We start from the raw sequence: 15,227 nt of genomic DNA on the forward strand, positions 1-15,227 counted from the left end.
AAACGTTATCGATAAAAAAAATATTTCCAACTAATTTCAGGGCCATAAAGTTGACAGATGAATTCCGTTATAATTATGTATGCGGCATAATTTCATTCGCTAAACTATATTTTAAACTTTCAAAGTGTAGACGTGATTTCGCGGCATTCATACACACACGCATACACCCTAAACACCTCTCACCCATGCACACAAATTTATCAAACCTAACCTTGTAAAGTTATTATGTACCGTCTTAAGATTGCCATTTCCGTTCGAAACCACAGCATCATCGTATATCTTACTTGTTTTTCACGTTATTATCATATCATAATCATTATCAATTTACATTTTCATATTACACAACAGCACCTGCGCGCTTCTTTCCCCTCGGCATGCAAGTTGTAAAGTTTACCGTTTTAATTGTCAACTGCAGCATCGCTTAACGCTGCCGCAATGCCCTCTTCATGCGCATTGGTATTTGCCGTCTTCGCATTGTTGTTGTTGTTGTGAAAATCGTGCTGCATATAATTGATTTCACGTCAAGGAAGCAATAATGGTTTGAAGTAGGCGCGACAGAAGATGGTTGCCGCCGATGGTGGCAAATCTTGATTTCGATAGAACATTTTGCATTCCTTTTCGGTCAATTTGTCGAAGATCGAAGCGTATTCGCGATGGAATGTGGCTAAGTCGACATTGGAGCGCCCGATGGCGGTGAGCGCCAAAAAGAGTATATCACGATAGATCGAGTGTGTGCGATTTACGCCGTTATTCTGTAACTTGTGGCGCTCATTGGCCAAGCGCTTGACGGGTGTTAGCAGATCATTGCAGCGTATGGCTGAAATGATTTGCTGAATGACACTAAAATAAAAAGAGAAGATTAATAAATGAATAAGTGTAACAAAAATGGGAGAGCAAGTTACTTCTTATTCAAATGCGCCTGATCTGTGAGTAGCGCTTTCAGCAGTGGACTGGCTGGCTGATTTTGTTTATGCAGTATATACATGGGCGGACCGGCTTCGCTGTGTAGTCTTAAATTGTCCCATAGGCATTGGATGCTGACAGTCTTCACTTTGCTGAGCGGATCGCACTCCTCATCAGACTGAATGTGAAGAAAAATAAATCAATTATTAAAAGTAAAATAAGTTGCAGTAATTATCATTCACTCACCGCCACGGGCAGACAAAGCTCCGGCAAATGTGTTTTACTCTCAATACGTTCCATGATCCACAATAGATTCCAATAAATGATTGGATGCTCTTCCACGAAGCTTGGCTTCACCAACGCAATATCACCTTCCTGTGTCAGTATATTTTCGAGCTCTTTACGCAACACCAGCGGATTTAGATATGGAATTGTCAAGCTGTCTGATTGCTTAAGCGCCTTCAAGGAGTCGTCCACCACAATTTGCACGCTCAGGAATGGCACGGTTAATTTATTACATGCATGGCAGGTTGTATTTAAGTTGGAATCCTCGGCCGACCAGCCGGACATAATCTCCTCGTCATAGAGTAATACCGAACAGTTGTGGCATTGCGAACACGAAGTGATTTGAATGAGTATATCACACTCGGGACGCTCCACTACCTGTGTTTTAGCAAGGTTATGGATGAAAGGGAAATTTTAAATGTACATAAAAATAGCAGGTGGTTATACAATTTTTAATAAAAAAAAATTTAATAAAAGTTAATAAATTTAATGCAAAATAAATAAAAAAAAATTTATAAAATCAAATAAAAAATTAAAAAAAATTAAAAAAAATAAAACAAAAACAATAAATATACAGAAAAAAGTAAATAGTAAACTAAAAAATAAAAATAGAAACAAATTACTGAATAGTTAATTTTAATTTTCCAACTCACATCCGCCAAAGGTGTATATAAATTTTCTGGCAGCACTGGAAATGCGCTCAAATTCAACGCCGAAGAATTTTCACCCAACGGCACTAAGTTATTATAGCTCGACTTGCGTGACTCGCTCAGCCTGCCCCAGGGGTCCAAGTCGCTGGAGACACGTCGCATCTTCAATGTGCCATCCTCATGTGCGATCATGTCCTCATCAGTCGCACCCTCGGCGTGTCCAACGCTACCGGGCGTCTTCACCGGCGTCGTTTGGGTCGAGAACGCCCCTTTAATCTCATCGAATTTTCGTGTTAACGAATTGGCTGCGTACTTTATGCTACTCAGACTACCTTGAATGATCTCATTCGATTTTTTACTGGTTAAGCTTGGACTGAAAGAATTTGTCAAGCGGTAAAATATTAAATATATTCGCTTTAGAAGCGTAAAAAACTATTTTAAAAGCGGAAATGTAACTTTGTAAGCAAATTTTGTTAAAGGCTTGTTTTGTTTTTGTTTTTTTGGTAAATTAGTGCAGCAAGGGATGGTGTGATTTGGGTCTAAGGCCATTTGTTGGTTAAAAAGCAATAAAATAAATGTAATTAAAAATACATAATAATTAAATAGTTGTAAAGAATAATAACAATAAATTAACTGAAAAAATATAAATTAAAAAATAATTTACAGTGTGTGCGGAATTTTAAAAAATATGATTTTTGGTTTTATTTCATATTTTTAGTGTAATATTATATACATAATTTAGGTATTAAAAATAACATTTTTCTATTTTTAAGAATAGTAATACAAAAAATTTATTCTAAAGAGACTTCACAAGAAAAATAAAATCAAAATTTTTCAAAAAACAAAAAATTAAATAGAAAAATAAATATTTTGAAAAAAAGGTTTGAAAAAAATATTATCAGAAAAAAATTTAAACTTTGAAAAAAATTAAATAATTTGGAAATAAATATTTAAAAAATTGAAATATTGAAAAAAAAAGCTTTGAAAATATACATGTGTACATATGTATGTACATCCGTATATACATATATATACAATTTTTTTATAAATGTTGAAAAAAAAGTTTGAAGATAAAAAACAAAAGATTAAAAAAACAAAATAAAATTTTGCAAAAATAAAATTTATCAAAATTAAAAGTTTTGAAAAATAACATAAAATTTGTGAAAAAAGCATATTAAAAAACATGTACACAAAAGAATTAGTATCAAATAAAAATTTTGGAAAAACTAAGAAAGTAATAAGATACACACAGATCTCGAAATTCATAACCTCAATTTTGATAAAAAAAATGAACTGGTTGATAAATATGTATTAAAAGAAGTAAAAAAATAGCAATTTTGGAAAAAATGGTTTAAAATAACAAATACAACTTTTATAAAAATTAAAGCTTTAAAAATAAATTATTAGAAAACAATTTAAATTTTGAAAAAAATAAGGTATTTGGAAAAATTTTGAAATATTAAAGCAAAAATAGAATATTTGAAGATAAAAAATTTTGAAAAAATTAAAAATTTTGAATTTCACAATTAAAACATAAAAATTTTGAAAACAATAAAAATTAAAAAAAAATAAATACTGCAAAAAAAACAAAATTAAAAAATTGTATACATACATATAACATATAAAAATTTTAAAAAGAAAGTAAAAAGTTTCAAAAAAAAATTAAAAAAATTTAATACATATAAAGATTGTGAAAATAAATAAAAATTAAAGACAAAATAAAAAAATTTTAAAAAGTTTCAGACAAAAATTTTTTGAAAATAAAATTTCAGAATAAAATAAAGTTTTCAAACAAAAATTTGAAAACAAATAAAAATTGTGAAAGTAAATAAAAAATTAAGAAAAAATAAGAACTTAAAAAAGTTTCAAACAAACATTTTTGAAAAAGAAAGTAAAATTAAAAAAAAAAATAAAAATTTAGAAAATAAAAATGTTGAAAAAAAAACAAAATTTCTAAAAAAAAATTCATAATTTAAAAGTACCCAACACCTCTTTGCACATAAATTTTCCATAATTAGTTACACAATAAACACAACTAAAACCATGGGGATTTAATTTGAAATCAACATAGAGTTTTTGCACCTTGTTTTGGATCGGAAAAAGCCAAACTTAGAGAAAACCATCACCGAAAATACATTTGTATGTATGTATGTATGTGTTTGTGTAGAAAATTAAAAAAATAGTGGAATTTTTCATAACAAAGCAGCTAAAGTAGGGTAGTGTGTGGCGCCGTAACCGAACGAAACAAAAGCACAAAACAGAACATAATATTGGAACAGAAAGAACTGGACGCGCACACACCGCACAGCATAACTGTGACTTTGTGACGGTGGCACTTACCTTATATTCGAAATATTTTCTATAATAATGTTGGGCTTGAAACTGTCTTTCTTAAATGAGAATCGTGCAGGTGAATAACGTCTACGAAAACATGGTACAAATTTGTTTCATTAAAAAATTGGGGGAAGTGACAATTAAATAATAATAAAAAAGAGAAACAATATAGCAAAAAAAGTATACTACGAAACATAGAGGTAATAAAAATAAGGAGCGCGCGCTAATAGCTTCTAAACAAAAAATACATATAAAATTTTTAGTGGATGGCAAAAATAAATTTAAATAATATTAAATTAAAGAATAATATTAAAAAAAATTTTAAAGTAATAACTTAAAAAAAAAAAATAAAAACAAATATTAAATAAAAAAAATTAATTGAAAGGTATTTAGCGAAAAAATTAAAATTACACAAAAAAAAAAAAAAATAAATAAAAAAAAATATAAAAGAAATAAAAAATAATAATTTTGATTAAAAAAATTATAACTTAAATTAAAAATAAAAATGTAAATAAAATAAAAAATAAATATTAAAACAAATAAAATCTAAAGAAAAAAATTCAAAAAATATATAGAAAAAGTTTAAAAAAATATTAAATTAAAAAATATTTAAAAAAGGAAAAAAAAATAATAATTTAAAAAAAAATACATAAAAAAATTTAAAAAAATAAAAACAATTAAAAAAATTAAAATTATAATTTAAAACAAAAAAAAAAAAATAATTTTAATGAAAAATAAAATTTGTTAAAATTTAAAAAATAGGCAGTTGCATGCATTAAGTTTGCGATAGCCACGATTTTTTTTTCCTCAAAAAACAAAACAAAATAAAATTATTTCATACTGATTTGTCTGTATATATATTGATTGTGTCCGCAGTTTTGGCACGGCAAACGAATTTTTCAAAATATTTCACTGATCTACTAGCATATTGTTGAGGCTAAGCTATATAGCGCTTTGCTACTTGGAAATTAAGCTACTCAAGTTTGTATGTATCGTAAGTATGCATGTTTGTTTTGTGCAAATAATAGTTACCCAATATTGAATTTAATGGATGAGCCGAAATTGGCTAAGCTCGAGGCGACGCTTGAGCCGGGCATTGTCTCCGAACGCTGCATGCTCTTGCTCAAATGCGTCGATTCGTCGAAGGTCGCGCTACGTTGACCCTTGAACAATATGGGCTTATCGGTATACATACTGTTATTTGCGCCAGCATTCGGTTGTTCGCCTGTTGGCTCTTTGGTGTTTGTGGGCGTGGTCTGATCTTGCAGTTCTTCATTCAAGGCGCCGAGCGGATCGTTTTGCGTGACCGGCGTACGCGGCGATATTCTGTAGGAACACAAATAATTAATGAAAAAAATGTTTATATATATATATTTATGATATATATTTTATAAAATAACGCGCGCTTACTTTGTCGGACTCTGCAAGTTGTTGATTTGCTCGTGCTCCGCACTCATATCTGCGCTGTGCGCCACAAAGTCCAGCTCCTCCTGCGAGCTCGCGATTTCATGCTCCATTTCGTTTTCTTTCAGCACTGTTACATCATCCGCTATGTACTCTTCACCATCACCAATATTCATTATCTTATAGCGCGGCCCACTCGTCTCGCTCGGCAGCGATTGTTTGCGCTGCAATTTATCCAGCAGCTGTGCGTCGCCGCCAAAGCTCTCGGTTTTAGTCAACTGCAGCTTGCCGCCAGCGCCCACAACGCCCAAATCACAGCCCGGGCTGTGTGGACTGCTTGGTGTGTGTGGCGCAGATGTGCTCGTCGGCGCCGCGCTCTTATCGCCGGTCGACTTTTCACCACTCGCTTTACTCTCACCCGATATCAGCAGACCGGCAGTTGAACTGATTACATCGCCTGCTGGATCCTGCGCGCCCATTGCCATAGCCGATTGGCGCACAATACTGCCGAGTTTGCCGCGCAGCTTGTCGAATGCCGAAAAGTCCAGCAGTGTCGCGCTGTATGCATGCGCGTCGCCAGCACCGCGTTCCATATGCGACGACGTCGAGGAATCTAAGCTGGTGCGCGAGGTGCCATCCACCGTTTCCAGCGTGCTTAGATTGTTCTCACAAGAGGCTGAGAGTGGTTTCTTGGCCGCATGACGCTTGCCGGCGCGTCGAAAATGCGCTGCGCCAAGCACCACGTTCTTAATGCGATTCCAACGCAATTGGCTGAGTGTCGTGCTGTCGCTGGGCCAATCCGACTCGAGCACGCAGCGATTGTAGAAGCCGTAGGTGAGCGCGTTCGGTTGCACGCCCGAGCGCTTCATTAAATAGTGCAGGCGCACAGCCAAGACGGGCAAATTGTGTATGCCGCACAATTGCATCATGATGCGGTAGCAGAACTCATCACAGGTGATTTTCAGTTTGGATGCGCGCACCAGCATATCGTAGGCGGCGCGCAATGTATCGTGCTCCTTGTTCGCCTGTCGCGTCTCATTCACCATGGACGGTAGTATGAGGAAGTAAATCGAGTAGCAGGTGGCTAGCAAATATTTGGACCACGCCTCTGGATGCATCTGACAGCGGCGCGCCATTTTTTGCGACAGTTTGATCTCGTGCTTTGTGCGGCGCGCTATTGGTGAACCGGGCGCCAGCGAACCATTCAGCTGCTGCTGTAGAAAGTGGTTCAACGCAGTCTTCTTCGATGATTTCAAAAGGCTGGGATTCAGTGTGAAGTTGGCATAGTTGTAAACCGCGCCGGAAGTATCTAGTAAGTAAGCGTAAATAATTTTAGAAAAATATGTGAAGCGCATAAATAACTAGTACCAACCTTGCTTGGGTCCCACGCTATCGGGTGGGAATATGTACTTCGTACGCTCGCTATTCTGCCCCGACTCCCAGTCAACCAAGCGCAAGTCTGATGGGGTGTCATCGTAGGCGCCCACCTTTTCGGCGCATTCGTCGAAAAATGTGAGGCCATGATCACCATCGGAGACGAAAGAACGTTCCTCAATGAAACGTATGAACATTTGTGTCTTCATGAGTAGTTCGAAGAATTTCTGATGCGCCTTATCGCGCGATCGCAAGAACGCCTTCAACTGAAATAAGGCACTTGGATCTGTGGCGCCGACGGAGGGCGCCTTCGATATGGGCGTTAAGTAGTCACGATAGCCGCGCAAAATCGATGCCATAAAGAGTAGAAAGGCCTCCTGTATTCGTTGTTCGAGATCTTGCTGAAAATAAAAGTGGAAGAATAAATAAATATTGATATCTACTTTCTAATATTATATGGCTTAATGAAGTAAATAGTAAATTTTATCGAAAATGTTTGCAATTTATGTTATCAGTTATCAACATATGTATATATAAAAATTAGACTTCGAAGTAATTATTTTAAATGCGACAGATAAGATACCTCACGCTTTCGTTTTCTTAGATCCCTATCAAGGCTATTTGTTGATTCGATGTGTGTGGCTTTTAGAACTTCCAATTCGTTGAGTGTTTGTCGCAAAATACGCGCAGCACGTTTAGGCAATAATTTTATCGTCAAATGCTTTTGTGATTCACACAACTGTAATGCAAAACAAATATATGGGGTAGATAAGAATATTATACATTTAACTACGTGGCACGCTTGTATAGTTTAACTTACGCTGATCGTGTTTGTATCCAAGTCGATACAAGTCACATCTTGTGGCGGTTCATACAAATCGAAAAAACGTGAATCGACACCTATTAAATAAGGTAATGGCGCATGTAAGACCTCCGCCAAGCCAAGTGGGCACAATGGTATGTACGGACATTGCCATTTGAAGGGAAATAGCAGCGAAACAATGGCCTCACCAACTGCAGTTAATGTGGCGGGTCTAAAATTTTAAACTTTAATTAATATACATAACCCTAAAAATAAAGCTTAAATGCATACCGTAAGGAGTGTATTAAGATTTTTTGCTCCGTCAGCGCCAACAGCATTACATGCAGACAATTATCAGTGCCCAAATTCTGCAGCAACATGTGGAAGCCAGCACCGCTGCGTGGCAAGGGCGAGTCTTCCGGTTGCGTCAGCAATATGCGATCTTTCGGCTCGCTGGAAAGCTGTCATTATACGAAAAATGTGGTGTAATGATCGGTAGAGAGTGACAATTCATTAAAACTTACTTGCAAATGTATGCTAGGCGCTGGAAATTGCACTTCATCCAACAATTGCGTTACGTAACGTTCAATTGATACTGGTAAATCTACACCGTGCACGGCCAAGCGCTAAAAAATTAAAAAAAAAAATCAAATGCAATTTAGAATATTAAATTTTAATTTTAATTATAAAAAATATATTTAATAAATAAAAATTTAATATAAAATATCAAAAATTAATTTTAAATATCAAAAAGTTATTTATTTTTCTAAACGCATAATTTGTATTTACTTACATGTAAGTAACGCAGCCATCTGTCAAACGTGTCACCAAATGGATAGTGTGATAAAAGGCAAATAGATTTGATTATATGCAATGAATGCTGCTTCGCGAACACTTCATCCCAGCCCAGGAGTTCACGCTGTTTGTCATTTAATGCGGATTCCCTAAAAAGAAGAAAAATATAAAATGTCAATAATTTTGTCAAAATAAGTAAACAATGTTGCCACTTACTCAAAATCCTCATAGAATGTTAATGCAGAACCATACACTTTGTATGTGCCATCATTAACCGTCAGCACAAAGGTACTAAACACAGGACTTGTGGGTTTACGCTTCTCGCCCTCTTTCACATGCGGCCAAGCCTCTAGCGATGCGCCCATTGGTAGACAAAATAACGGCACACTTGGGCAGAGATTTAATGGAAAGTCGTTATGATCGACAGTTGGATAACGTAGTAAAATTTCTGGCTGATAACTGATTAATTTCGGACGGTACATAGATTTTTTGTAGCATAAATACACATCACTGCCCATATAACCTCTATTGAGTGTTTTATAAATGAGACAGAATGCATGCGGTGGCCGTTCACCTTTACTTTGCACGATGACACATAAATCTGTGACGACTAGCTCGTTGCATGGCATGTCGGGTCGTGCGCGTCGGTAGGTGAGATAAATTTTCGAGGAAGAATTATTCACATTGGCTATGCGTCCACCCGGTGTTTCGGCGACGATTTCGGCGTCAGACATTATGCGTTCATGTCCATCGTACAGCACACCTGCGAATATTTTTTTATATCAGAAAAATATAAATTAGTTAAAAAATTTAATATATTTACCTATATCCACCAGAGGCGGTCGATCTTTGCCCCGCTTATAATAAATATAACACTCCGTTGAACGCATAGAGCCATGATTGAGATTCGCAGGCAGTCCAGTGGGTGTTGTTTCCAACACCTCATAACCGTCGGGCACTTCTTCATCGAGTAACGGAAAATATACACCAATATCTGTTATAGGCTCAATAGTATTGGCAGCCCGTAAATGCCCAGATTCGCTAAATATATTCTCCTGTAGCAATTGCGGTTGTTCTGGCATGCCAGCGACTACAAAATAGTCAGCAATCCGTTTCTCTTCCATTGCGCTGTATAGATTATAAAATGAATAAGAATAACAAAACTGATATCGGAATAAGTAACAATACAATGATTTTATATCTATAACAATTGCACTTTGTTTTCATTTGACGTTTTCATCGCCTTTGTTTTGGTCACTAACGAACACACAGCAACCACAATCCAATCAGATCTTGCTATGCCGTTCACAATAGTTGGCACAAAATGCATTCACTTGCAATTCGATGTTTATTGAGCCAATACACTGTTTTTTTTTCTAGCACAACAACCTGTTCTGCCCACTTAAAGGAATCCTTCGATTTTACATTGAACAATATATATTTGTTAACGCCTTCCTTATTACTAGTTTTCTACAAGGAGCTGTTTCAAACAAGTTCGCCCTTGCAGCTTTGCACTGTCATATGAATCACCGCCCCGTCACTTCCTCTTTTAGTATTTCTACACTTACTGTCGGGGTCAAATTGCTATTAGCCTCATCGTAGGCCACCCGTTGCCAATGCGAATTTTACTTTGCGGCTCAGTTTACTTCTATTAACTCACAATTTATTTATTTATGGTTAAACAACACAACTCACTTTAATTGATTTTGCTGGGTTTTGCAATTTATGATTCAATTTGCTCATTAACCAGCCTGCTGCCTTTTACTTTTGCCTTGTACTCCTTTTTTCGTCGTGTGCTTCTAATAGAAAAATTTTCACAGCACTGCGTAAAAAATGTCTTGGCCTTTTACACCAACATTGCTCACTTAAATACTGTTACAATTATTCACCAATGATAAATAAATGATTAAAAATGAATATTTAAATATTCTAACGAAGAATTAAATTCAGAAATGCTTCACTATTGGAATTTATTTTCCTTTGCAAAATCCATTGGTTCGGTGACTGCCAAGTGAGTTGAGTGTTGCCAGCTGTAGCGATTCGATTATGTCAAATAAAATATTTGACGTTTTAAGAAATATGTTAGAAAGAAAACTGTTTGTTAGGAATTAATTATAAATTTAATAAAATTAGAAAACAACTTCGAAAGGGCATTCAACGATAAAATAATTCGTATTAAACTATAAAATACTTACGATAATTGTTGCAACCTTGCACTTTATGGCAAGTCTAAAATGTCCAATTGTCATTATATCAGTGTTGTTACAACAAGAAACTGTCATAAACTGTTCTAAACGCAATGTATGCATGTTAGTGATAAAATTTGAAAATAATTCTTTTAAAGGGTAAGGCCCGTTTCGGTATCTTAAAGAAAGGTCTTATAATTAATTTATAATTTATTGTAGGAGTGTGGAAAAAGTCATTTACTTTCATTTTAATACAAAATGACAGCTTCTGGGTCTTATTCTACCAATTGAATAAGTTCGGACCTTGAACTAAAGGCTAAATGGTCCAAAATTTGATTTCCTTCTCCTGTTTCAAGCTTTTTATATCCTGAACAGTAAATATTAAGGGGTTACCTGGGTTTACGCTTTTCAAAAAATCGTTTTTTTATTGTCTTATTACAGTCTACAACACCTCTAGAATACTGTCCTTGTCCTGTTTTCAAGTTGATCCGTGTAATAGTTTCGATGATACAGCCTTGAGAACATATGCGCTCGAGTCTAGCTAAAATAAGTGCGCCGTCTTAAAGGGGGTATTCTGGTCTAGGATTTTGAAAAAATCGATTTTTTACATATTTTGAAAGTTTAGACTTTGAAAAATATGACCTTAAAAGGATTTTTCAAAATTGGACTTATTTTCGGAGATACAGCCGATTTTGTGACGTGGCGCCTGTGTTCACTAGAATTGTCTCCTAAACTTTAAACGCGTCTTTCTCGAAACTGTGTTTTCATCATGGAAAGATATGCGATCCAACAATGAGTCGAAATTATTAAAACTTATTACCGAAATTCGAAGTCAGTGGCCTCAACTTTAAGGCCGTTACGTCCAATTTATGGTCGCCATAATCGTCCGGTCAGATCAACAATTAAGCGTTTAGTGGAAAAATTTGAATCCACAGGTACAGCACAAAATGTTCCCGTTCCAGTGAGACGAAGAAGTGGCCGCAGTTTCGAGAATATTGCTGCCGCTAGCGCATTAATTGAGGAAAACCCAAATCAGTCTATCACACGTCGTTCTCAAGCATTTGGCATATCTGAATCGTCGTATGTTCGTGAATTGGGCTGAGCAACAACTTTAAAATGATCCGAATTTTCATCGAAAAATCATCTTCAGCGATTAGGCTCATTTCTGGCTTCGTCAATAAGCAAACTATGTGTTATTGGTCAGACAGCAAGCCTCACGTACTCCATGAGTCGCCATTTCATCGCGAAAAAAACACGGTTTGGTACGATTTATGGGCCGGCGGCGTCATTGGGCCATACTTCTTCCGTGATGATCAAGACGGGCACGTTACTGTGAATTGGAATCGCTACCGCTCATTGATAAGCGAATATTTTTGGCCCGAATTGGATGATAGGGACTTGGTCCGACATGACGGCGCCACAATCGACACAGCGAATGTCATACTCGATTTTTTGAAAACCAATTTGGTGAATGTGTTATCTCAAGAAATGGCACCTGTTTCCTATGGAGCTTTGTCAAGTGTTTGGTCTATGCCAACAAGCCAGCGACGATTTATGAACTTCGTACGAATATCGAACATGAAATTGAAGCAGTATCGATCGATTTATGCTTGAAAGCCGTCGAAAATTGGGTTCAGCATCTGTACTTCTGCAAAAGTGTCCGTGGTGGCCATGCAAAAGAAATTGAGTTCCATGCATAATGGCATCGAATGTGCTTTTACAGGAATTAAAAATTTCATTGATATCCCAAACCATTTTTGTTCTTTGTAGTGCTCTTATTGAAAACCACGTTATATGAAAAAAATGTCGCGAAATTTTCACTGATATTTTCTTTTTAAAAATGTCTGCCAAAAATCTAATTTTCAGTTTTTTTCCTTCATTTAATTTCAAAGTATTTTTTTCATTTTAGATGATCCTGTAAAGAGTTATCTTGCCAACGCAGACAGTTAAAAAAAGGCTGTTTTTTTACCCAAGGAAACTCAAGACCCCTTAAAATTTGCCACGAAGTTTGTAGCACCCAGAACCCTATATAAAAGATTTCGCTGTGTCCGGCTGTCTGTATATACGCGAACTAGTCCTTCAGTTTTTGAGATATCGATCTGAAATTTTGCACAAATCCTTTTCTCCTCGAAAAGCTGTTCATTTGTCGGAACCGCCGATATCGGAAGACTATAATAGCATATACGTAGCTGCCATACAAACTGAACCTTAAAATAACAGAACTTGTATGGAGCGCTTTCGTATTTGACGAGTTATCTTCACGAAATTTGGCATGGATAATTTTCCAAGTTACTGTTATAATCTTCTGCAAATTTGTTTAGATCAGACTACTATAGCATTTAGCTGCCATACATACTGACCGATCAAAATCAATATAAATATCTTTTTATACCTTTATGCTATGAGAAATGCCCGTTTTAAAGGTATTTTTATTTTCTTTTTAAGTTCCACTTTCAAATACAAATTCATGCACAAATGTGGTGTGAAGCTAAGCGCACGTGTGTTCTTAAGATAGCCACAACACGCCCACCTGCCAGTGGCCCAAAAAGATAAAGAAATAAAGAGCAGATGAACACTTCCGCAAAACACATCATCTAACAAGTGTTTGTTGGTCTCACATAAGCACAAAAATAAAAACAAGTCTGTAAGTAGTCGTAGAGAGGAGTCAATCATAAGGAGAGTGTGACTCTAGTACCTATACTCATTGTAAAAAGCGCTCAATGAGTAATAATAGTGAAAGAGCGGAATGAAGTTGCTCAATCGTTGAGTACAAGAAAAATTCGGCTCGAGGAGTTTACGAAGCAACCATTACAACCCACACACAACTGTCCCAAAATACCAAAAGTAAGAGCTGTTATCAAAACAAGTTTTGTGCGATTCCTTTTAGTTGCATTTCGCGTCCTTTGAGCGCAGGTCTAACGAATGCATAACGGCATTGGATTTCATTTTGATATGTGCTATATGTATATGTAACGGAACCACCTCCATACGATTTTACGCGTAATTTTGGCGCAAATTTAAAAGACAAGGGGAAGCAACGCCATTAAAATTGCGATAATCCTTTGCTTTATTGCAACAACAAGCATGCGAAAGTATAGTTATCGGAAAATGATACCTTTGGGTCGCATAAATATTGAAAGAGGAAACCAAATAAATGAAATAAGTGGTAAGTGCAAAAATTAAAAGGATTTCAAAGTAATAAAATGGAAACTTTTTAATTTGTCTCGTAAAATTGCAGAAAAAGGTAGCAAAATTGATGAACCCAATTGCCACCAGTACATGCATATATATAAGTACATATTTCGGACTAATTTTTATAAAAAATTCGCACATAACACATCCCAACCCTTCATTTCATGTTGTCCCGAAAAATATGCTCTATTAGCCTAAGGCAAATGGCTGAATTTCCAACACAGTTGGCGGCTCGGAAAGCCTCTAAATTATTTATTTTAATGCGAAATGTGTGTGCAGTACATTTGTATCGCTGTGTTTTTGTTTTTGTCATAGAGGCAGGTAGTTTGAGGTACATAGCGTTAAGTAAAGGACCGCGCCTAGGGCTATGCTACACTTGTGCATGGATAATGGAAAGCAAACAATAAATTGTAGGCGGAGGCTTGTCAGTTGCAGGCAACAGCCGCAAAAAGGAGGGGAAAACAATTATGACTTCTGCCAACATATGTGTCTGCAAACAAAAGCACACGTGCTGGAATTTTTTGCCGCTGTTTTGGCTGCATGCGATATCAGCTTTAATGCTAGATTATACAAAATATTTAATATTAAAGCTTTAAAGGGAGGATAGTGGTTTTTAAGGCACCTATGCAGGAAAATTGATCAAATATATGAAATTTTATTGCTGTATTTTAAGGTTAGGTTAAGTTATGTCAGATTAGTTTAAATTGAATTGAATTATTTTAGGTTAGGTTACATGATGAAAACTTACATTCCAAACTATTATTTTATGTTTTGTTAGGTGTAAAGATTTTTAGCTTGAAAATGTATTTTAATAATACTTTCATGGTTGCATGGGCTTGCTCGAATAGGAGGAGGAAATATTTTCTGAAGATTCGTTTCTGCTTATTTGAAATGAAGCAACATTTACATTTGGCCAGGAACTGTTTGAACAGAATTTCGCAAAATTATTTTGGGTTCTTTTTCTGCCATTTCGAGTATAATAATAACATTTGCAACTGATTGATTTAAATTTTCTCTCTATAAAGTTATGTTTCAAATTGAGTCGCAGTTCCTCGAAGAACTTTTGCTAGGTAGGGGTTTTAATATAGCTGAAGAGTCGGTTCCTTGTGGAGAATTTTGGAAATATTCTATTAACTTGTATTCGAACACAGCAGTTCTTCTTTTTTATGGATTCATAAAGGATAACATACAACAACATCCCCGTGCAATATCTCTAGATCAGCCATCTAACTTAACCTTACCCTGTATTCTTATAAGGCTATCATTTGGTGTTAAACCTTCATTAGTCTGCAATCACTTTCA

General features: G+C 35.7%; 1 protein-coding gene across 2 annotated transcripts; it reads right to left on the minus strand.

Annotated features, from left to right (window-relative positions):
- Window positions 1-235: 235 nt before the first annotated feature.
- LOC126760054 (DENN domain-containing protein Crag) lies at window positions 236-10,543 on the minus strand. Of its 2 annotated transcripts, XM_050475402.1 has the most exons (16): window positions 10,243-10,543; window positions 9,371-9,675; window positions 8,764-9,310; window positions 8,546-8,696; window positions 8,277-8,378; window positions 8,044-8,213; window positions 7,771-7,984; window positions 7,534-7,689; window positions 6,949-7,351; window positions 5,583-6,885; window positions 5,205-5,498; window positions 4,179-4,259; window positions 1,842-2,211; window positions 1,150-1,566; window positions 903-1,081; window positions 236-840 (listed from the first exon to the last, which is right to left on the minus strand). In XM_050475402.1, exons 2-16 carry the CDS (start codon window positions 9,669-9,671, stop codon window positions 522-524), a joined length of 5,007 nt encoding a protein of 1,668 aa, XP_050331359.1. In that variant the 5' UTR covers window positions 9,672-9,675; window positions 10,243-10,543; the 3' UTR covers window positions 236-521. The 2 variants fall into 2 exon arrangements, with proteins under 2 accessions (XP_050331359.1, XP_050331360.1); XM_050475403.1 differs by lacking the exon at window positions 4,179-4,259.
- Between the last annotated feature and the right edge of the window lie 4,684 nt (window positions 10,544-15,227).

Source organism: Bactrocera neohumeralis, chromosome 5 (assembly GCF_024586455.1).
Source record: "Bactrocera neohumeralis isolate Rockhampton chromosome 5, APGP_CSIRO_Bneo_wtdbg2-racon-allhic-juicebox.fasta_v2, whole genome shotgun sequence".
Taxonomy (NCBI): domain Eukaryota; kingdom Metazoa; phylum Arthropoda; class Insecta; order Diptera; family Tephritidae; genus Bactrocera; species Bactrocera neohumeralis.

What these genes read in the sequence shown, in the direction of transcription:
- LOC126760054 (XM_050475402.1), bottom strand. Translation starts at nt 9,671, where the DNA reads ATGGAAGAGAAACGGATTGCTGACTATTTTGTAGTCGCTGGCATGCCA. An exon ending in TAGCGTGGGACCCAAGCAAG is followed by an intron (nt 6,886 to 6,948) that starts GTTGGTACTAGT and finishes CTTACTTACTAG; the next exon opens with ATACTTCCGGCGCGGTTTAC. An exon ending in AACTTGCAGAGTCCGACAAA is followed by an intron (nt 5,499 to 5,582) that starts GTAAGCGCGCGT and finishes GTGTTCCTACAG; the next exon opens with AATATCGCCGCGTACGCCGG.